At 40.6% G+C, this 24381-nt stretch overlaps 1 protein-coding gene and 1 long non-coding RNA gene across 9 annotated transcripts in view; one reads left to right on the plus strand and one right to left on the minus strand.

Moving 5' to 3' along the window:
- CEP112 (centrosomal protein 112) overlaps positions 1-24381 on the plus strand; it is a 219169-nt gene that overhangs the window by 187877 nt on the left and 6911 nt on the right. For all 5 annotated transcript variants that reach the window (XR_014561326.1, XM_083727455.1, XM_083727457.1 and 2 more), the window contains 2 exons: positions 7575-7664; positions 23894-23995. Coding sequence is in view for 4 of the 5 variants with exons in the window: in XM_083727455.1 (XP_083583581.1) it covers positions 7575-7664; positions 23894-23995 (192 nt within the window). In the remaining variant the exon portion in view is untranslated. The remainder of the gene's footprint in view (positions 1-7574; positions 7665-23893; positions 23996-24381) is intronic.
- The window catches only part of LOC310839281, a 78262-nt gene that overhangs the window by 22013 nt on the left and 31868 nt on the right, over positions 1-24381 (minus strand). The window lies entirely within an intron of this gene.

Below are 24381 nucleotides of genomic sequence, written 5' to 3' on the forward strand. Positions count from 1 at the left end.
AAAGAAAAAGGGTATTGTGTTATTAACATTTCTTTAAAAAACACACCTACAATTCTGCAGTTTAAGAGGGATAAGGAGAGGACCTCTCATGGATCCCATGATGCCATTTTCAGCTGAAATCACCTGAAGTATCTGCTTTACAATAACAGATAATATTTTACCAAATGATTAAGAAGTTATAACTTGGTGGTATGTACAGAATACACCAGCAGTTATCAAAGTTTGCTGTCAACTTTTCCTTGTCTTGTTTTAGTACTATCATCAACAGGTCCACATTTAATTGGGGGATATTGAGCAATCACAGCGAGTATTATTTTACAGGAAGGCATAGGGCAGCAGAATGCTGGGTATAGATTTGCCCCATCACCAGTCAAAATAAATATGGAGACTACCCAACTTAAAATACCACCGTTTTTGCATAAACCTTCCAAGACAGTTCTTTCACTGCAGCTCAGGAAGGCTTAGGGGTTTGACCATTACTATTTTTCCACAGCACTTGGAATCAACATAGACCTTCCAAGGCAGCAATATTTGTTTCTGTGCTATCCCCAGCTCACCTAAACAGGGGAAGAGTCCCACTTTTCACAAAAAAAAACTGCACTTGGGTGAGGGGAGCTGAAATTCCCCTTCAAGCCCTTTTCTCCTAAACTACCTCCCTTTAAACCCCAATTCTTTAAGCCCTGGTGCAGGGGTAAGGATATTACAGCTACAGATTTCAGCCTTCTAGGAGTCTGGGGCAATTCTGATGTGGTTGGGCATTGGCAGCCCAGGCTTTCTCTTGTCATCCTGGCAATGGGCTGCGTTGGTTCTCTCTCAACATCGCATCAGAAGAAAGCCTTGGATATTTCCACAGGCAGAAAATATCCACACACATCATGGCACTTAGGATTTCCACCGCCTCTTTAGGGGCTGCAAACAGGAAAGAACCTGACCTAGACATTCAGTTGTTATCAGGTATAAACCACTCTGTTCTTCAAAAACGTGGAAATCGAAATCGAAAAAACCCTTGATAAGTGAATTTAAATTTCCTCCCTTTTATGCTAACTGCTCTGGTACACTGAGCTATATAATTTATATCCCTATAAATTCCTTCTGACCTTTCCTAGCTCTGGCATTTTAATTATTTGCCATTGACTTTCGCTCAGGATTTCAGCAAGCTACGTATGCTCAATCTCTTGCAGAAAGAAACAGGGGGGAAAGAATAGACTGTGGGAGGATGCTATCAATTTTATGAAGATAATGTTAAATTGCAGCTGCTTCAGCTGATGTTCTCGCTTGCAAAACTTGTTGCCAAACATTTCTGACTGCAGCAACTTGAATTTAACCTAGATTGAATATCCACACATTTGGTCTGTTAAGTACATTATGAGTCAGAGGGAATTTTGAGTGAATTAAACTCCCAAACATTTACAAGTGCTATCATGTCAAGCTTATTCATGTGGTAATGAAAAGTTTCCCTCCTCTTTCAAATACCAAGCCTAATACCCAATCATAGCCAACATTCCTTTAGGGCTTTTCCAGTGATGTCGCCCCACACCATAATTGTGCCAACCCCAATATAATGGTGGTAGCATTATAATCCTGCCACCCAAATACAGTCAGGGAGGAGCCTTGCTAGGTGGAGTTATAACGCTGCTCGTGTACTGTGATTGATTTATTTATTTGTACCAGTCAGGGGAAATGTGTGCTGCAGACATGGCTGTGAAGCTAAGCAATACCACTAAATAGTATAATTAACTTTCTTTTAGCCCCATTTGCCTTGCAGTTCTATTGAAAAAGGAAAACGCTGTTCTGAGCTTCTTGATAGAGGGTTAGGAAGCAAACATAAACAACTATATTTCTCATTGTTTTTGCAGGCCTCACAGTAGGTCTAAGTAGTTAAACCTCTCCCTTGCAAGTTATCTTAAAGTGCAGTGGAGAGCCGTTTGGGTGGGTATATCTGTGATATTTCTCAATATAGATCTATATGCAAAGAAGTATTGCTTGCGTTCAATCAATTTCTCCAAGTTAAGCACTCACAATGTTAGATCTTAGAATTCAATCAAACCGTTTCACTTTCGCATTTTGTACAAAATTTATGAAATTGTTACCAAGTAGATGTTTTAATGACTCCATATCAAAACTACTCTGGTGTCCTGAATAGAGTTTTAAATCTGTTTTTAAAATCTGCTGACCAAACTAATCACCTGTTTTTTGTTTGTTTTTAAGCATAGTTAATTGCCATGTTGGTGAGTGAAAAATCTGAAAAGTCAGTCAGAATAATGCTTTCTCTACAACATTGTAAGAGAGTTTTGGAAGGTATTCGGAAGGAAAGCAAGACCTTTAGGTGCATATCAGTCAAGATGCTGATGGGAAACTCCCTTGCCCACAAGTGTCAGAACTCCTCTTAATAATCTTCCAGTAATAGTATCTGGAAAACCAGCATAGGGACAGTGAGACCACAGGAAGCATGTAGCAAAATCATTATTTGTACCTGCTATTTTAAATCTTGCTTTTGATTCAAATGTTGTAGCCACACATGGAAGCTTTTAAAAATTCGCTTCTACCTGGTAACTGCTCCACAGGAAAACCATAGCATTTTTAAGTGGGTCAGTTTAATTAAGTAGAGAATCTCATGCCAGTGCCAGCTGCCAGAAATGCACAGCTCCAAGTAAACCTAGTTGATCTCCATGGTTAGCAGTTTACAAATGTAACTTCATGTTGAGTGATTAACCATATGTGGTGGTAAAAATTAAATAAATTCTGAGAGCTACTTTTGGCATCATTGTTTGCCAACAAAACGTGCTTAATGAACAGAACCAATGGCTCCATTCATGTGAAAGTGCAGTCAAACCTAGGTTCTCTAACCGGCTTAGTTGTCAAACAAATCGGCTCCCGGACACCGAAAACCTGGAAGCAAGTGTTCCAGCTTTTGAACGTTTTTCGGAAGCCAAACATCTGACGCGGCTTCCGCTTGAGTGCAGGAAGCTCCTGCAGCCAATTGGAAGCTGCGCCTCTGTTTTCGAACAGTTTGGGGAGTCGAACAGACTTCCGGAACAGATTAAGTTTGAGAACCATGGTTCCACTGTATTGTTCTCAGCCTTGCTCTGCATCACAGTTTATCTCTTTTAGTGGAGACTGGATTCCTTGATAGTAGTAGGTCATAGGATCATCAATGAGAAAGTTGCATGGATGCTCAGTTCCAGCAAAACCATTTTCCTCTGTATACTCACAAGGAAAAAAACCACCAAAGAGCCACCCCACCATGGCTGCCAGTTTTGACCTTGATGATAGTATTATAACTGCAAGGCATTGTTCTATGCTATATTTAATAATAAAGTATTAGGTGCAAGAGAAAATGTAATAAATCAAAGGTTTATCATTTATCTGGTTTCCCCCCACTTATATCAGTATATCAAAGTGATTATGCCTTTTTCCATAACTCTATAGTGCACTCACATTGTTACAGGAGTAGAGCTTATCTCATTTACATTTTTAAGTGCCTTTCAAAGTATGGAATATCTGTGCTAGAAAGCAAAACATTGCACTTCCTTGTTCTCTGGCCAATACAAAGCACATCCAAGGTCAGGTATGGTGTAAACCTTCAACAGCAAACATATTTGCTTGTCATTTGAAAGCCAACTTGGCTGAAATAAAAAGCTATCTTTATAGCAGTGATGCAAGTCATCTCTGCAGCTGAGAGAATCTGATTAATACTTGTTCCTTGTACAGTGTAACTTTTAGTCATTATTTATCCCTTGAGGATAACACATCAGTCACTTTCATAATTCCATAGTGCTGGTATCATTCCATCAGACTTTATTTTTAAGCGACACTGTATGGTCCATCCCAACTAGTCATTTAACAGGAATCTGTAGGCTTTGGGTTTTAAAGGTTTGACCCTGAATGGTGTGTTTTTTTCCTGAAAAAAATGCCTAGTGTATTATTGAGCAGTTGAAACTAGTGCAGTAAGGTTTTTTTGCTGAATCATGACTTCTGAACCTTAATTCTACATTTAATTTTCAAAAGATGCTATATTGTGTTTCCAGAAAAAGCTGCCAAGTGCTGCTTATTACATTTTTAAATGCATCCTGCTTGAAGAAAGGAAGGCTAGCATATTAACTGCAGCATAGGGCATGCAGGTTTCTGGATTAATATCCACAGCCCGAATCTCTCACTTGAATATAGAGTATTTCCCCAGCCCATTAACTCAAATTGCTTGCAAAATGTAGCATGTCAGTGATGCATCCAATAGTTCTTATTAAGAATCTGATTTATAAAGTATATCTGGTCTTTAGTGAAGGGATTAGGTCTTTAGCGATGGATACTGTAAATGACATACTTTCCCAAACTGGAGAAAAACTGACCAGATTGTAGGTAGTGCATCTTTATCCTGGGGCAGAATTGATGTCCCAGATTAATTTACATCTTGCAGGTGTCTTCTAGTGTCTGTCAAGTTGCTCTTCTTTAATAAAACGCACTCCTTTCTTTCATGTATGGGGAAAATTTCCTAGCTAACAGTGACCTTAAAGAGACCAGATAGGAAGGGCAACTGCCTTCCTTTTTCAAATGCAAAGCTATTGGATGTGAAGTAGCACCCTATTTTCTGAAGACCAATGTACCATCTATATATTTGGGGAAATGGTTTGCCCATTTGCTTGTATTCTGTGAGTTTGGACGCCTCTCAAGATATCGTCACCAAACTTTGCATGGGATTCCCAAGGTGGGGCCAGTAGTCTTTGTGGATGTTTGAACACTGGCTGCCATTTTGAACTGAATCTGAATTTGCCAATAAATTGACATGTCAACAGACTGCGTAAAAATTCTTCTGTCAGTTGTTAAACCATATGTGTCCTCATTTGTGAATTGTGATATTATTTTGAAGATGTATTTTAATATGGATATTATTAACAAAACGACTGCATGAAGCTTCTTGTCAAATCCGAACTATTCTCTGGGCAAATTAAAATAAGAATGCACACGAATTTCTTTCTGTATAGTTAAAGTGCACTTTTCCCGCTGATACTTGCCACAGCTTTTAATTCCCAGTTCTACTTTTGGCACATCTCTTAGCAGTCTTAATTCCCATAATCCAGATCATAACGCACCACTGGAAGAGAAACAACGATGCCAAAAGTTACACCATGCCACCATTTAGAAATACCAGGAAGTTGGAATGTAAAGTTCATTCCTTTCCCATTTACGCATATTATCTTTTTAGAATGATAATGATCCCAGGGGATAGTCTGAAGGCATACGATGGGGCAACTTTGCTGGAGTTCAGCATAGTCAGCCTGCTCTCATTAGTTGCATCAGACCTGTAATATGCATAACTTGTGGCAATTAATTTCAAACAAGTTTGAAGCCCATTCTTTACTCCATAATTTAGCTTTTTGGAAGCACTTGGTAGAGGGTGGAGGAACCCAAAGCACACAGATAATTAAAAAGTTCAGATGCTGTAATTTGTATGCTGTTAATTACAGATACAGTGTCATACTGCTGTTGAAAAGTAGAAGCATGTATGAATTTGGCGGACCCAGAACTTCAGAAGAGCATGGTACAACAACTGAGCCTTTTCACCTCGTTGCCCAATGTAATGAAAGGGATGTGGGGACAAAAGACGGCGTTACAGACCTTTCTTTTAACTGCCCTAACCTTGGTTCCTTTGGCAGCAAATGTTGCAACATGTGTTTTATGGTGGACTTCCATTATGGCACGCTGTGTATGTATGTAATGTATAACAATATGGAATTGTTAACATCTGAAGCTCTCTCGGTGTCGATTAAGGTTTTTGGCATCATAATATGTTAAAGCTTTACAGCATTAATGCTTTCAAGTTAACTCTTGGAATCACTTCAGAACAATTATGCAAGGGCTATCAGAAGTATTTCTCTTATCTTATCTGGATAGCCATTTTATCCTGTAAAAGATTTAAGCCTACTCTGCTCTGTTAATTGTCTAAGAGTTAGAAAGGGGATGATGTTAGATCTTTGTACTGCAAGTTATTTTAGTTGCTTCCAGTAGTTTTGCTCATTGAGAAGGAAGTGCTAAGTGTGCCACAAACACCCAAATGAATCACGTCCTATGTTTTCTAGTTTATCCAGTCTACATTTTTTAGTGGGCAATGAGATAGAATTCAGAGATAGTGATGAGATAGTAATGTTCAGAGGTTTAAGTCCAATTCAAAGAGGATATGCAGTCCATTGCAAACTACACATTCATTGCAAATTCCACATTCTATCATTAATCTCAGGGAGCAGCATTCAAAGTTGCACATCCATAGAAGGATTTCTCTTGGTGCAACAGAATTTTCCTCCATCCCTTCCCCTGGTGTGCCCCCTAAATCTGCTGGTGGGGGGGGTGTCCTCCCAACCCTCCGGAACAAATCTGGGGAAGAGAGGGAAGGAAAGTCTCATTGTGTATTGCACACAACTATCTAACTGACACAGGTGGCGCTGTGGGTTAAACCACAGAGCCTAGGACTTGCCAATAAGAAGGTCGGCAGTTCAAATCCCCGCGACACAGTGAGCTCCCGTTGCTCAGTTCCTGCTCCTGCCAACCTAGCAGTTCGAAAGCACGTCAAAGTGGAAGTAGATAAATAGGAACCGCTCTGGCGGGAAGGTACGGTAAATGGTGTTTCCATGCGCTGCTCTGGTTCACCAGAAGCGGCTTAGTCATGCTGGCCACATGACCTGGAAGCTGTATGCCGGCTCCCTTGGCCAATAAAGCGAGATGAGCGCCGCATCCCCAGAGTCGGCCACGACTGGACCTAATGGTCAGGGGTCCCTTTACCTTTATCTAACTGAATGCTTCCCACAATCTATTATCAAGGACACATTTCGCTCTTACATCTGAAAAAGATTGTTTACTTTGAAAACCTAGAATTCACTTTCTATCTAGTTGGACCATTTCTCCAACTAGCTCAGTATTTTCCATATAGGCTGGTAGGAGTTCTCAGGGGTTTCTGATAGAAATATTCTCCCAGCCTTAGAGACTGAACCCAGGAAAGTGCTGCATGCAAGGCATGTGTCTAAGTGTTGAACCTCTGATTCTCGTTACACTGGATTGTTAGAGAGAGCCTACCTTTTGTGTGTGAGAGAGTTGATGTTCTTGGTGTTGCCCTCTGACTGGAGGGAGGCAAACCCAGAGCAAGATCCATGCAGAGACCCAACTCTGTGCATACGAAATCAATGCTTAAAGTAGAAGCAATGGAAGGAACTTGCAATACAGCTGCTGAGGACATGGAAAAGAATTTACCATTCCACTCCCCACAGGGAAATGAGACCAGGTCAGAGCCATGGATCATATAAATGAGCAGGCTCCTTTGCAGGCTCCTGGAAGCCTCTTGTTGTTCCCATGACTTGCCAGCAGTCCTAAAGGACACTAGTGTGCCTTGTTTTAACAAATACAACTGCTATCAGTGCTGCTGTAGAAAGGAATTAATGAAAAGAAAGCTAATGGAGGCCAACACTCTGTTTGTCATTGCGGAATGCAGAAGACCCATGGGTTAAGCTTTCAGATGTTGCATTCATTCCATTTTGTTTCTTTCTGATCTTAAGAATGTTCATATCTGCTTTGTTTTGATATTTTTTCAGGGCTTGCAGGATGAAATTGAAACCTACTGCAATCAGGTTCGCTCTGTTCAAAAGAAGTTACAGCACAGAGATCTGGAGACACAGGAACAGGTAAAATGTTGTTGCTTGATAGATTTCTGCCCTTGGGCAGGGAGACTGTGCGTATACTGGAAAACAATTTCTTGCTTGAAAACGCAACCACATTTTTGGCTGAATTTTCAGTGTGCTTTATATTTGTTTTTGTTCATAGAAAAAGAATTAAACTGTCTGTACCCTGGGGACAGGTTTTTATGTAGTTTTGTCTCTTTCAACCCAGTATTTCAGCTACCTTATGCTGTCAAATGATACATATTTATTTGTAAATGGCAATACTATTTGTAATATATGTTTTTAGGTATTTATTCAGGTGGGCAATTTAACCATTTTCAGAAAACCTATACAGGTGGCAAACATTTCACACAGGGCTTCTGTTTTTGACCTCCATGCGTATTAGCAGAGCATGTATAAGTGCAGCCAACCCCCTTACGCCCCCTATTACTCCCCCATTCTGCCTACTTCGAGGTCCAAAAGGATCCATGCATTGGTGATCGAGCATCAGTTGGATGTGCCTAAAAAGGTTGATGCCTTTACACACCAAATAAAACTTTTAAGTAGAGATAAAATCATATTAACTATATGACATTCTCTTGCCCTCTTCTCTTGACATGTTATATTCAGATGTAGTGTTAAACCATGATTTAGCGTCACAAGGATCAACAGGTGAGAGGCCTTCCCTTCCTGGATGCGTGGGGGAAAGAAGTTTAAAGCTTCTGACCATCAGTTTTGAACAAAAACTCACAGAAGTTTTAAACTCTTTTCTCCCTTGAAGGGTGGGGAAGTGGAAAGGAAACATTCAAGTCTAAAGACCAGGGTTGCTCATGGTCATAATGCTAAAACATGCTGAATAAATAGGAGTGAGTATGACTTGGGAATGCAAAAGGTAAGTACTGGAACACTGCTTTTTCCCCACGCATCCTACTCCTGATGAAGTGACTTGTGGGTTTCAAGTGCTATATAGATGAAAAACAAAATGTTTATTTAAAGGGGCATATGAAATATCCTGAGCTTTTAAGGCTGCAGTTGTACTGTGCACACTTACGGGGGGGGGGGGAGACATTGAACTTAGACATCTGATTAGACATGTAGAGTTGGGCAACACAAGAAATACTGCAGTGTAAAAGAGAATAAAGAAATACTTATTCTTAGAGCCATGATATTTAGCCATGGATCCTTTGCTTGTTATGAGGATTAAAAAGTTTCTTTCTTTACAACCCCACATGTAAAGTTTTCAGTTTTTGGTCCAATGCCAAAATATTTGCTGTTCATTCTTAACTCTGTATACTTTGCGTAGTTATATTGCAAGAACAGTTATCAGATAATCTGAAAGATTCTTTTTCCATGAGTAATGCTGTGGCTGTTTGCATATTTAGAAGAGAGAAAATGTTTTCTGAGGGAGCGGTTCATTGTTTAAGGAAATTAACCAACTCTCTGATTCCTGATTTTTATACTTTCATGTTTATCATTCATTACCTTCTACTTCATATAGTCTATTATCCTTGCATTTTGTACAGCAAGGGGGCTAGAATTATGTGGGGTTTAAAGTTTCATACTAGGACTTGAGAGAACTTGGTTCAAATACCCATTCCGCTGTGTAGTTATCACTATTTCTCAACGTAACCTATCTCAGTAAGTTAACATGATAATATGATGGGATGGTATAAAGTTGTATGCCACCCTGAGATCCTTGGAGAAAGAACAGGCTGAAAGGTAGTACATAATAAATCCTAGGTGTCCTTTAACAGTTGCCAAAAATTCTGCCAAGACTAATTTTTATGCAGGCTTCCGTTCATCTTTCTGATCTTTATCTGCTACCTATAACTCATAATTCCTTCTGTCATTCTTAGTTATACATAAATGTCCACACGTTTTTATAACAAATGGGAGTTAAGTAGCGGGGCTGATAATAAGGTTATATGCATGTACAACAAATGAGAAGTTGCTGTGATGTGTTCCGATGGATTGAGCCCAGCTGCTTTTATCAGTCAGTGGCTTTGTGGGGTTTGCTATGGTTGACTGGGGAGGGTGTAGGTTGGCTGCCATTGACGATCTGATCAACCCTTTCTTGGAGGAGTTACACAACATTCTGGAAATGGGTTGAACTGCATGTGAACAGTCATGTGATACCCACAAACCCATTGTGTTCTACTCCAACTCATGGTAGACTCTGAGTATGATTTGACACTGGATACAACCCATTTTCTCCATGCTCTGTCCTGGAGGGGAATAGGTACACTAGTCAACAGCTCACTGGGTATACTTCCAGCACACTGTTGTTTCCTATGTACATCTACATGCCACCTAGGTAAAGGTAAAGGGACCCCTGACCATTAGGTCCAGTCATGACCAACTCTGGGGTTGCGGTACTCATCTCGTTTATTGGCCGAGGGAGCCGGCGTACAGCTTCCGGGTCATGTGGCCAGCATGACTAAGCCGCTTCTGGCGAACTAGAGCAGCACACGGAAACGCCGTTTACCTTCCCGCCAAAGTGGTACCTATTTATCTACTTGTACTTTAACGTGCTTTCGAACTGCTAAGTTGGCAGGAGCAGGGACCGAGCAACAGGAGCTCACCCCATTGTGGGGATTCGAACCACTGACCTTCTGATTGGCAAGTCCTAGGCTCTGTGATTTAACCCACAGTGCCACCGCGTCCTATGCCACCTAATCTGTCAGTAAATCAGCACATGTAAAAAGTGTTCCTTAATACCAGGACAAAGACTCTCCTCCCTGAAAGAGAGGGGAGTGGTTGTAGGCGGGAGCCCGAGCACCGCCCAGCAGGGGGCGTTGCCCCCTGCCTCCAGCTCACCTGGCTGGCGCTCACGCCCCCCCCCCGGTGGCCACCCAACCAGGTGCCGCGGTGGGGGCGTGTTCAGCAGCCTTTTGCTGCAGCGCCAGCCTTTCCCTGGCCTCATTCCTCGTTGTTGTCCCGTCACGATTTAGGGGTATTCCGTTAAAGGAATCTGGCGGTCGTGTATTCTGTCCGATGCCTGCTTGGCGGGAGGCTATGGCACGACCCGCGGTGACAGCAGGGGTGAGCCTATAGTTGGATTAGCATCAACAGGTGATGAACCCCTGGTGAATAAACCCACTTGTTTTGATCCAATGCCTAAGCCAATACCTTTTCATTGCTGTAATCAATAAAGTTGTGGCCTTTTCTAGCCCATTAACCTTATATCATGTGTCCTTGTGTCTTCATTTCACTTCGCGGGGGTCGGGCCCTCGAACCACAAATACTTTGTATGTTCAGCAGAGGAGAATAAAAACAAAAATGGGGATTTGAAACAAATTTTGGGGGAGATGCTCTTCTATTAGCTGCCTTCTCCCTCCCTACTATAGTTTCTAACTGCTGATTCACATAATGCATCACTGGAGAGTTCATCTGATGTCTATCACTCAGTGATACACGGCTAAGAATATACATACAGCAGGATGATATGGGAATAAGTTGAAGAATCCTGAAATGGTAGAATGGACTGTGTGTCTCATACACACACACACACACACACAGAGAGAGAGAGAGAGAGAGAGAGAGAGAGAGAGAATAGTAGCCCATTCCAGTTCAGCTAATTAACAGCCGTGATAATTAAAGCACATCCTTAGTACTTCCCCCCCTAAGTGTACCAAATATTATTGTCTTGATAACACATTTTCTAAAGGTTCACAATTTGCCTTGGCACAATTACAAAAGGCAATTTCCTGGGCCTTTGCAAGTCTGTTTTGAGTGAGAGAAATGCAGGTTTAAATGGCTGCTGTTTTTCATTAAAAGGAAAACTCTTGTGTTTTGATTCTATAACAAACAAATGAATGAGACATGAAAAAAAATTGTTGTGTTTTTAATTAAAAACACAAGGCTGTTTCTCATTATTTCCTGTTGGGTGGTATCTTGGTTCTTCATGTTTGCCTTGTTTTTAGATGAGGCAACTCTCTAACTTTGTGCTCATGTCTCACAAGTTCACTAGAGGGCAAACTACACATTACTCTTCAGCCATGTGTAATGATGGCCCTGCGGCCTCCTTCAGTGCTGCAGGTGGGGTTACAAGCATTGGTGAGGGAGGGGAAAGTTTAGGGCTGTAAACAGTTAAGCACTTGCTTCACTCCGATCGCTTCTCTGACGCCTGTCACCCCTGCTAGGAAGAATACACCATTAGTGCTTCATTACACAGACATGGCTATATTGTATTGTGTCATTTGTTCTTCAGATGAATGCACTTTTGCTTGGCCTTCATCTTAGCAGCATGCAAGGCATTGGCTTTCCCCACTGTGCATGTGAGAAATATTTTTAAACTTCTGTTAAATTTAATAGAATGGATCTCTAAAAAAGGCAGTATTGCTAAGCAAAATTGCCAGACCTAAATGTGGCTTCTGAAACTAGAAACCGAAGGAAAGTTTGACAGCTAAAACTTTTGACAGGCACTAGTCAAAAAGGGATCTCTGCCTGAATGTACACAATCGCTAAGATCTCCCTTCTGTAGCTCCACCTTTATATCTCTGAAGACATTTAATCTAGGACAAGTCCCCAAAGCATCTTAAATAGAAGATAATTGGTCCCAAACTGAAAATCAAATATAAATAATTTGTGAATATTATTAAAAGAATAAGGATAAGTTCCACTATCATTTCCACATTCTTTAATATTTATTTTGAAATAAATTCAAACACAAGAAAATGGAGGCTTGAATATGTTGTTGTCTAGAAATAGAGTGAAGTCTGTTTAGAAAATACTGATTCCATTTCATTCCAAAGTGCAAAATGAAAACAGAAGTGATAATTGCAAGAGAAATATGATTCAATGGCACATTGAGTTTGCCAGTTGAATGTTTATTATTCTAACCTAAGTTATTTTTTTGACCATTGGGTGTTTACAGTCTTCAGCCTAACTTGTCTGTGTCTATTCCAATTAAATAAATGTGTTCTCACACAACAGTGATGCATCTTTTGAAAAATTTGGTTGCTAATCATAGAGAACATTTGCCACATCTTCTTATTAAAGGAAATGTGATTGGTCGCAGGTTATGGATATAATAAGTTAAATCATAATGCTTATGTTATAATGGATCCTCTTGCTGCCTGTTTTAGTGGTTTAGACAGTAGGTATCAAATTTCTCTGAGACATTCTATTCTTTTACTTGTTGGTTGATCTCAAGATTGGTCTTGTCAGGTGCTAGAGGGCTCAGACTATGTTAAAACTTTAGAGACACTGGAAACAGCCCAATTGATTGAAATTATATGAAGGGAAAATGGGGAACGGGACTGTTCACATCAATATCACTAATGGATAAGTGAAAACCATGTATTGTCCATTAGATGAATACTGTGATTCTGTATTACTGGGTAGAACTTGTTTCTGTAACAACTCTATATAAGTGAAAGATAAAGGAAAGTAGAACCTTAAGTTGACTATCCAATTTTTCCTATCCACCACCATCCCATTTCCTGACCAAGTCAAGGACAGATGACAACTTGAGACAGCCCCATGGTTGTCATAGAGGCCATGAAGTCCTGAGCCAGAACATGGATGTTGAAATCAACCAGAGCTATCATTCTTAATTCCTCCAGCACACTCCTGAGATTACTTCCACCAGCTCAGTCAGAGAAGCTACTGGGCATCAGGGTAGATGGTACACTAGTAACAGCCCTCCCTAGCAGCGCTGTAGCTATTGGAGGGCTAGCTGGGTTTTTTTGCTCTGGGTGAAGCCTCCAGAGGGGCACCATTGAGGCTCTTGAGTGAGGTCTTGTTGTGTACTGCTCTGGTGTTAAGCAACAGCACACAAGAGACTAGTGGCTTGCTAAGTGTCTTTGTAGTAACAGGGACAATTTGATTTCATAATCTGCAACGAATGTATATAGTAGAATCATCAAACACGGGAAATGAGGGCTAGGATCATTTTCTAAGCCCATTTTTCCAGTCCTTTTATCTAAGTGGAAAGATACCAAAGTGGGTAGAGAGTTCTTGTACAAGCAGAACATTGCCAAAGAGGCCAACAGAGGTAAATGGTAGCTACAAAGAAGTGAACCTTGATAATCAGGCACAGTCTCAGAAAAGTACAAAGGTGAGCGTGCAGCTGCCGTGGCAAAGAACAGATAGTTAACGTGATTTGAGCAGCTGGAAATAGGAAGTGGAAAGAGGGGATAAGGGAGATAGAAAAGGCATGTAAACAAAGTTGAAAGGCACTGAGTAAACTTGCTTAAAAGGAAGAGAGTGAAATTTTGATAAGAATATTAAGTGACTGTGCCAGTGTTCCAGTATTGATGAGATGTTCTGCAATTTCAGTTATTTATTTTCCTTATTAGGAAAGGACACGTTGGAAGATACAGATTTTCTTTTTACACAATGAATCATTTTGCAGAACCATAGAAACAATTGAAGGATTTGTCTCCTTTCATGGGGCAGAATTATTTGCAATAGTTTAGAACAGGGCTGCCTGAGCTGGGCTATTCAGTAAAGAAAAAATGTGGTAATGGAAACACAAATACAAAAAAGGGCATCAGTAGACAAGAAGTGTAGCAGGTTCCTGATAGCTCTTCATCAGGAACAATATTTTAACTGTCTAATGAAGTAGTGCTGAATTTCTCAACCGATGGGGTAACTCTTACAGAAAGCCTCATACATATTCTAACAGAGGAGACAAAAATTCTATTGTTAACCAGCAATATATTTGCAGCGCTGATTTGCTGCAGGGTACATTAGCAAAAAAATTGAAGTGTTGGAAGCAGGGTTGTCGTTGTTTTTACAATCAAGCAATATATAAACTGTCTGGAGTAAATATCGAGAAAAAACAAGGATCTTTACCCCTACATTAGTAGCATAAACGCTGCAATGGAGACTGTAAATTCCAAGCTGGTACTTTGGCTAATAATGACTATTTGGTGGTGGCGTGTTTTAAAGTTAATGTCTGCAGCCCTACTCAAAGCTTGCACAACACAACTTCAGCCATAGCAGAAGTGGACAATCAGTAATGTCTTAGGCAGGAACAAAATATTAAGTCCAAAGTAAATACAGAAAAGTAACTAAGCTATTAACTGAAATTAATATGTATCTAAATCACCAAATCTGCTACATACAAAGTATGGGATCTATGTAGGGTTTTTCTCTCTTTTTTTGCAGTGGGATGGGAAGGAGGCCAGGATTCTATGATACTTGCAGCTGGTTGGGACATAATTTATTTTCCAACAGGCCACTTCTTAAAATTATACTTTGATCCTAAAACATTTCACTGGGCTTTATTTCAATCCTGTTTTAATTGAGCCAATAAACAGTGTATGACTTATTGGTTATAATTCTGAGCCACCATTTCACTCTCAAGTTTACTTGCTTGTCGGTTCTTCTCTGATGAAGCCTCAGTTCCTCCTACAGTGACCAGCCAAGGATTTTCTATGGCGTCTCTGCTTATTTTGACCTTGAGCAAGTAATGCATCTTGACTTTAGGTTCCCGTGTATATAGATGGAAATAATATTGGTTGACAAGGGTCTGTAGCGCATGATTAAGAATATTTTTCAGGTTTTTATTTTAGTGAATGTCTATTTTAAATTCTCTGCAACTGTGGAATTTTAGCTGAAATTGTTAGCCACCCCCCCAGCTGTACCCTGTGAGAAGCATTGGAGAACAGTATGATATGTCTGTCTGAAATTGAGAGTTAAATTGATACCCTGTCCTTTTCCAAGAAGGGGATTTATAACATGAGAGCATAAGTAATTTATTTAACTCTCGCCTTCAGAACAGTTTCTTAAGCTGAAACTGTTCTTAACCTGAAGCACCACTTTAGCTAATGGGGCCTCCTGCTGCTGCCGCGCCCCAGAGCACGATTTCTGTTCTCATCCTGAAGCAAAGTTCTTAACCCGAGGTACTATTTCTGGGTTAGTAGAATCTGTAACCTGAAACGTCTGTAACCTGAGGTACCACTGTACTGAGAAAGAATTGGGCCATGTTCTGTTCACGGGTCAGGAACTGTGACCCCTCCATATGCTGTTGGATTCCCAACTGCCATCTGCTCCATCTAGCATGGCTAATGAACAAGGGTGATTGGAGTTGTAGTGCAAGAACATTGGGGGGACGACACAGGTTTCCAATACCTGAACTGCTCCCTCCTGCACAACAGCTCTTTGTTAGATGGGAATCCATATTTGGAGTCTGTAGATCTCTCACTGTACCCCGACCAAGCACCCAAACATTGCCTTCCATGCTTTGCAAAGAAGTACAAGCTACCTCCACCAAGAGCATTCTGCAAGTTGTGAGGGTGGATTATGCCCTTGCCTACTATGATCTTATATACATGGGCATTTAATTTTGAACTTGTTTAGGAACTGTCCATGTAAGGAACTGTTTGTTTGTTTGAATGAATCAATCAATCAATCAATCAATCAATCAATCATTCATTCATTCCTGTCTCTTACTGTCCTAGAAGAGGTGTGGGGAATCTTTTGCCCTCCAGATATTGCTGAATGACTACCTCCATCATCCAATGCTTGCTGTGGCTGATGGGAATTGTAATTCACCCCTGACCTATGCTCTTGTCAGATCAGTTACCCCAGAGTGGCTAAGAAAGACAGAGAGACAGAACTCATTACCTCTAAGAAGTGAAATGGCTCTCTCTCCTGCCAACCACCCTGCTATTCTCGGTGCTTATCTTCACTGATAACATAGTTTGAGAGCTAGTGAATAGTTAATAATGAATATATACTGGTACAGATTGGCTGCTTGGAAATAATCTGAGCCTTTTGGGGGAGGCCAGATGAAAAACTTAAATAACACAATCCCCAACTCAACACCAGTAGCAAATGTAGAACCCTAGGTTCTTATGGTAAAACTCTGCAACTGTTCTTTGGCTGCCTAGGTCATATTGTTTGGGGGGGGTATTCCAAGGGTATTATGGAGGCTCCCTCCTTCATTTCTTGAGGAGGGATGCATATTGTGAAACATATTGTGCAACACATCTGTCATCTCATGATAGAAGACCTTCAGCCACCAATATATTTTCTTTCAGGAGAAGGAGCTCATTGGCAGTAAGATCCCTGCAGAGGCAATGAAGGATTCTTTACACTGGCAGAATAGTCAAGTAGCAAGTGTTTTCTGACCACAGCTATGCCATGGTGTTGAGTGATGACTTTTATTCCTCTCCAACTCACGTAATCGCAAGAATGCTGCTGTTATGTAGCATATTGCTTCCTAAGGTTTGCTTGGCTGCTTCTCTTTGGCAGTTATGAATTATATAAACTGTAAGTGCTTAACTACAAACAGAGGATTTTCCAGGTGGGTGATCTGGTTTTAGAAAGAAAAGACCAGCAGTCACTAAAATAATACGTTTTCTTGGAGACAAGCTACATGTTCAGACAAATCACATGGTGCAGCCCTTGGGTCATACCCCTTCAGAAAGCAGGTGGGGGAATTGCATGACTGAATAAAAAAATCTCCAAACTTATGCTCTAATCCTGGGCAATCTAGTTTCTATAGGCAAGGAGTCGTGTGTGTGTGTGTGTGTGTGTGTGTGTGTGTGTGTGTGTGTGTTATGTTTGGGTTCCCCCCTGTCATGGAGGAACATTCAAACATCATGCATTATGAAGTGGTGCAGTCCCAGACAAACCGCATTACCTGATTACAGTGGTAGCTCAGGTTACATACCCTTCAGGTTACAGACTCTGCTAACCCAGAAATAGTGCTCCAGGTTAAGAACTTTGCTTCTGGATAAGAACAGAAATTGTGCTCTGGCGGCACGGCGGCAGCAGGAGGCCCTATTAGCTAAAGTAGTGCTTCAGGTTAAGAACAGCTTCAGGTTAAGTACGGACCTCCGGAACGAATTAAGTTCTTAACCTGAGGTACCACTGTATTTTGAATATGTACTCCTTCCCTTGGATAAGGATAGGGGGCGGGATTCAGTGTCTTTTATATATTTGCTGAGTTTTATTTCATATACAATACCTTTAAATATAGCTAATACAATTTAAAAAATTAATTTTGAGACTTTTAAAAGAGCTGGATACTCAATAGGCAGCAGAGAAGCCACTTGTGCCAATATGAATACTTGTTAATACTTTGGAAATGTAGTAACTTCTGGAATCATATCTTTCCCCCTTCAGTAGAGCAATGTGATACTGTGAAAGTTGCAGCCTAACCAAGGTGATGTCCCAACCCAAACTAAGACCTTTGGCTGATATTCCCTGGGGCCTTTCATCACCACCCCACTGTTACATAACCAACTGTTTACTTCTTACACAGAGGTGTAAGTTTTGCTATTACTTTAGCCTTCCTTGGTAGGTGATACCTTTCAGTCCATAAGATCCACAAAATTACCAGATTCATAAAACACAGCACTTATTTTCTGAATGCCTGAAAATGAAAACACTGAGCTGTTCTGGTGTTTTGTTTCTTCTCAAGAAAATGTGTACCATATGTTAAGCAAACTCAAACACATTTTATTTAATGTTTTATTAGATAAAAAAAAACAACAACCCCAAAAAGCCCCACCCTGAGTGAATGGATGATTTATTCTGAAAAAGCTCAAATACCACACGGTTTTTAAAATGCACACAGGAAGGCAGGGTGGGAAATCACACATTTAGAACAGTTCTTTACCACGCTTAAATGGGATCACATAAGAACATGAGCAATGCCACCCCCACAGCCAAAGTTTTATACAAATACCATACAAGTACTGCTGAGGGCATGTGAGGCAATGATAAAGGAGAGTGCCTCTGAGCATATGCAGAGTCTGTCCTTGACCACTCCTTCAGCATATATGTCTTAAGATACCACTAAGATCAAGAAGACAAGACAGGAGACTTGTATTCAAGGTCAAATGAAATGGTTCCATACATTGCGAACCGCCCTGTGATCTTCGGATGAAGGGTGGTATCCAAATCTAATCAATCAATCAATTTCAAATTGTGCATAATGATTAAAAGTATACCTTCCTAGCTGTGAGCTCTGTGGTTCCAGAGACCAAGGTATAGATGAGGGGATCCCCAGTTAGAACCTAACCAATGGGATGAACTCACTAGGTGGCCTTGGGTCAGTCATGGGGAGCTTGTAGCCTTCCAGGTATTGCTGGACCATGGTTTCCAGCATCCTCGATGGTTGGCCATTCTGGTGATTGGCCACTCTCTTACTTTTGAAGTGCTTTGATCATATGGAGCCACCCTGTTGAACGATGGTGATGATATTGGCTTAATTTTACAGTGCTGTGACAAAAGATCATTTAGATAATGTATAAGATGTGTTTTGAGCTGTTAGAAATAGGGTTCCTATTGAGGGTATTTGGCGAGCCAACATGGCCGTGATGTGGGATTGAGGTGATCATTCTGTGATATTATGACAGTAAACAAAGCTGTATTGTAACTTTTGGAAGAAGAAGAAGAAGAAGAAGAAGAAGAAGAAGAAGAAGAAGAAGAAGAAGAAGAAATAATAATAATAATAATAATGATTGTTGTTCTCAGTAGGCTCAAGACCTAGCTCCTCACCTTGTTAAAATTCCAGCCGAATCCTATGCATGTTTACTCAGATGTAATATTATCAAAATATTCAGTGCGGCTTCATCTCAGGTGTAGGAGTGCAGCTTTAATCACAAAATGTTGCTCCAACAGTAATGGGATGTACATAAGTCAAGTCACAGTTCTCTGACCATTGACCTCTGATAGAAGTCATAATATAAATAAATAAATAAAACCCCTGGGTCAAACCTAAAGCAGCCTTCCTCAACTTGGTGGCCTCCATGTGTCTAGGACTACAGCTGCCATCCATCCCAGCTTGTTTGGTCCATCATCAGGGAGGATAGGAGCTGTCTCACTAAACATCTGAAGGGCACCAGGTTGGGAAAGACTGGCCTAAGGAAGGGGAGATCTGTTTCACATGGTGCTTTCTCCTACTTCTTTACATGTGAAGCCTGCCTGCTATGACTTCATTGCCTATCCTTTTTGTTTAACATGCATTCAAAAGATTTACATCTCTCATTATTGCTTGAATTGAAACTGCGTGTCATATTCCCTTTTGCATTTATATTTTTTATCGCATCGTACTATGTTTGGCAAGATTTCCCCCCGCTTGAATATGTTTGCTGGTACTTCAAGTAGGTCTTAACTTCTGTCACAGTCTTGACAATTAAACATAAATTGTATAGGTTTTGCAGATAAATGTACATCATAACTCGTTTTGTTTTCAAGTAAGTTTACTTGAAGTTCTTAAGCTTGTTGATTTTTAGTCCAAAGGGCAAAAGCGTTCCAGCAACTGTAACAAGTTTGTAGCTTAAAGGTATGCCTCCTGCCAACCTAGCAGTTCGAAAGCACGTCAAAGTGCAAGTAGATAAATAGGTACCGCTCCGGCAGGAAGGTAAAGGGCATTTCCGTGTGCTGCTCTGGTTCACCAGAGGCAGCTTGGTCATGCTGGCCACATGACCCGGAAGCTGTACGCTGGCTCCCTCGGCCAATAAAGCAAGATGAGCACCGCAACCCCAGAGTCAGCCACGACTGGACCTAATGGTCAGGGGTCCCTTTACCTTTACCTTATTAGCATGAAGCATCATGACACATGAACACTGTTGTAAGAACATGCAAGTTTGTAGGCTGTAACAACAATTTGTATCTAGCTCCCTCCTAATCTCCTTTTACACATCCAAGGCACAGTCCATGAATGTCACTCTTGCACATTTTTGCTAATTTGCGATTCTTCTGTTTGTTTTGAGGGATTTTATTTATTAAAAAGAAGAAGAATTGTGCAATAGAGGTTTGTGCTCCAGAGAAGTCTTTTGCTTTCGGCCTCTTGTTTTCCTGCTCAGAGCAGGCTTATGAGCAAGTGTCACTTTAAAACCAATTTTAGCCCACTTTAAACCTGGAATATTTTTCTGTTGTACACTTCCACTGCCCTTTGTCGGCTTCTTTGATCTTTCCTGCCATCTTCACCAATCTAGAGCCAGTTAAAAGCCTTCAGAAAACAAGTGTAATAGTCTCATGGAGATTGCACCACTTTACAATGCCGAGAGAGAGTTTCATATATGACTCTTGTCATACAACAAAGAAGCCAGTACATTAGAATGAAGATTAGACTAGAATCTTTCCAATAAGTCAGCGCCCTACATGTGGGAAGCTTCTTGCATGACAATCCATTCCGTGCAATACAGCTTAAAGTGGTACAGTCCTACCACACATTTCTTTTGAAGGTTTGCTTTGGGTCTAAGTACATACAGTGTCAGCCATCCAGGGAAGGACCCCATCACTTCTGGACAGTGTCTGGCATGCTGTTGAGAACTAATTAAATGTAAAAAGTAAGCTCCACAGTCCGTTAATGAGTTTACTGAAAGTATTCACAAATTTGATAATAGTTCTTCAGGAATAGGATACATTCACTTTTCATGAAAGGAACTAAAAGCAGAAAGAAGCTTCAGCTTAAAACTGTTTGTTTTGCCTTGACTACCTCAAACAAACTGCTAAACACAACTTCCAAAGTTTCATTTTCTCTTTGAAGTAAACTGCCAAATTACTGTTCAATCCAGTGTTCAGTGTTTCTTCATCTCACTGGCAAGAGAGTTGTGCAGCTGCTGCAACTGAACTCATTCAGCGAGTACTGTGACTCAAGTCATCCTATTTATTTAATATGAGCAGAGGTGGAAGGAAGGCGATTATGATGTGGCTATTTCAAAGCCTGTCACGAACACGCCGAAAAGAACCACTGTATAAACCCAAACTCTGCATTTAAAACAAAAACAAAAAAAACAGAGCAACATTTTGATTATTGGTCCTGCTTGTCAGGTAATTCAATGTTGTTTCAAAAATTCAATATACATCTTTAGTTCAGCTCAGTGATACTTTATATGCTAATGTATGTTGTTGGTTTTCTGTCAGTCTTGTGGAAGCCAGTATCTTTTATGAGTGATTGTGTCAGCTGGTGAAAGGCATGCTCAGAGCTATACATCTCAACACCTTCCTTACACAATGGAATGGCACCCCAGTAGTTATTGAGCAAGATAATTCATTGTGTTTGAGAAACAATTATTTCTACATTCAACATGCTAATTTGGTACAAACTTCTATGCTGCTACATGTTAGAATGTTCGGATTAATTAGTACATGAGATGATTTGCCCCATTTGAGTTTGTGAAATGTTTTAGCACTCGACTTCAGAATGCAGTGGTACTCAACTATATTTTGTTTAGTTGGTCAGTTTTATCCATTCCAATCCCCGTTCAAATAATAATGTGTCCTAAACCTACTGGAGTCTTTTCTCCTAATCAGTGAAATGGGAATGAGCATTGCAGTTTGCATAGCTAGATTGCCTCCATTGCTTTAGAGCCTTGATCGCTCAGCTGGTTAGAGCCTGGTGCTAATAATGCCAAGGTTGCAGGTTCGATCCCTGTTTGGGGCAGCTGCATATTTCTGCATTTCAAAGGATTGGACTAGATGATGCTCAGGATCCCTTCCAACGCTACAGTTCTATGGTTCTATTACACATGAAAAGGAAACGCCCCCTTTTCCAGATCAAAGGGGTGAGGAACCTTTATCTCATCCATCCCTTGTGGGCCAGGTTTTGAATGGCATGTTCTTAATCAGCCTTACTTGTCCAAAGAGGAAGGGGGAGAGTTGCGTAGGCCTTCCTTTTGTTCTGAAAAGCAACAACTCGTGTCAGACCGTAGTCGGTTTGAATGCATTTTATTTCAAAGTTTTGCTCTGAATATCTGAGATTGATGAAGAACTGACTACAGCAAAGCTGACTTCCAGCATTCCTGTCAGATCCTAAATGTAAGGACTGAGGATTGTAGTCTACAAGCCAAACCTTTTCTTTTTCTCTTCTCTGGGAATGACCATGTAGGCACAAAAGGATGAAGCGTTCACAGGCAGGATGCAGCCCTGTTGCTTTCACCCAAAACAGTTATGCCAGTAAGAGTCATATTTCAATTGCTTTGTATTTCCATGGCATTATTCACTCTTACCTGTAGAGAAAGACGTCACAAACTCTTCAAGATGCCCAAAAAGTTTTCTCAAATTAGCTTGAATTCTCATGGAATATTGAATCTTAGCATAAGTTTTGAGGTCACCGAAGGAACCCTCTATTCATACGATCTTTAAAAATGATTTGATGTTTTAAAAGGGAAGGGAAACCTTCCTTAAGAGAGGGCTTTTGCTTTTATTCATTTATACTTTAAAAGCATTGTGGGGACAGTAGGACAATTATTATTATTATTTTGCTCAGCTGCCATATTAATATGATTGGGAATTGAAGGAGCATCAAGGAGTGTCTTGTAGGGTTTATTTTTTTTCCTGCTAGGGAGATGTCTTTAAAATACTGTGTTGGCTATCATTAGGTCATTCGCTATTTTAGCTTTATTTAGCTTTATTACTCTACTGAAGGATACTTAATAGCACTGGAAAGCAGTCCCAAAATATCCAGGATGCAAAGGGGGGAAAACAACACACACAATAAAACCGTTCTTGTAACTTTTCTATATATTTAAAAGGGGATACGTTGTAATAGAAAAAATATGCACTCCACCTTTGCTATGAGAAGGATGGAAGAAAAAACAGCATGTGGGCCAGGCCTTGAAAAAAGAACAGATTCAGTGCTGAGTGAGTAGGAGCAGGAAGTGACTGCACATGGGTTTTGGGAGACTATACCTGCAATAATTTATTCAGTTTTCATGTCTTAGTTTTTGGTGGGAGAGACACAACATGTGCAAAAAGCTCATGTTGGCATCTTTGACACGATTCTGCAGCCGTTATTTAAGACTCTGAAAACAAGTTGAAGTTGACCATTTCAGTTCTAAACAACTTGAGATAACCACTTACCGTATATTTTGCTCTATAAGACTCACTTTTTCCCTCCTAAAAAGTAAGGGGAAATGTGTGTGCGTCTTATGGAGCGAATGCAGGCTGCGTGGCTATCCCAGAAGCCAGGACAGCAAGAGGGATCGCTGCTTTCACTATGCAGCGATCGCTCTTGCTGTTCTGGCTTCTGAGATTCAGAATATTTTTTTTCTTGCTTTGCTCCTCCAAAAACTAGGTGCGTCTTGTGGTCTGGTGCATCTTATAGAGCGAAAAATACAGTAATTGAATGTAGAGAAGGAGACAACCTTGATTTGTCATGTGAGAGTACTCAGAGATCCTTCAGTTTAATGGAACACAACAAAATTGTTTTCTTGTATATCTATACACCCTGCCTATAGATTTGATGAATGTGGAGTTCAGACTGGGAAAAGTAGGCTGTGACAGCTCCCAACTGTGTGACCTCCTATTAGCTATGTAAATGCTCATATCTTTGGTTTCAGATGACTTCTATACGGCAGGAATATGAAACCAAACTCAAAGGTCTGATGCCAGCATCTGTGAGACAAGAACTTGAAGACACAATTATTTCGCTAAAATCTCAGGTAAAATCTGAAACGTCCCTCTCTTTGTAAGACTGGAACTGTGCACATCCTGACATTTGACGGTTCCAAGAATTGTCAATATATTTAATGGCACACAGCATCCCAGTTTGGCCAGCAGTTTTACATAGTCCTAGTTTTGGTTTCTTTTCCAGCCTGTTTTTCACCAGAATGGCTGATACTGTGGCTGAATCATTACTGCTGTATATGCAGTAGAATCATATGGGAAGAACTCAAATTATCCCTTTGGGGGTTCATTAAAAATTCCCTAAAAGATAGAGCATGGTGGCTGTTCCTTAAGGTAAAGGTAAAGGGACCCTGACCATTAGGTCCAGTCGTGACCAACTCTGGGGTTGCAGCGTTCATCTCGCTTTATTGGCCGAGGGATC

This window comes from Podarcis gaigeae, assembly GCF_964106915.1.
Source record: "Podarcis gaigeae genome assembly, chromosome: 2".
NCBI classification, from domain to species: Eukaryota; Metazoa; Chordata; class Lepidosauria; order Squamata; family Lacertidae; genus Podarcis; species Podarcis gaigeae.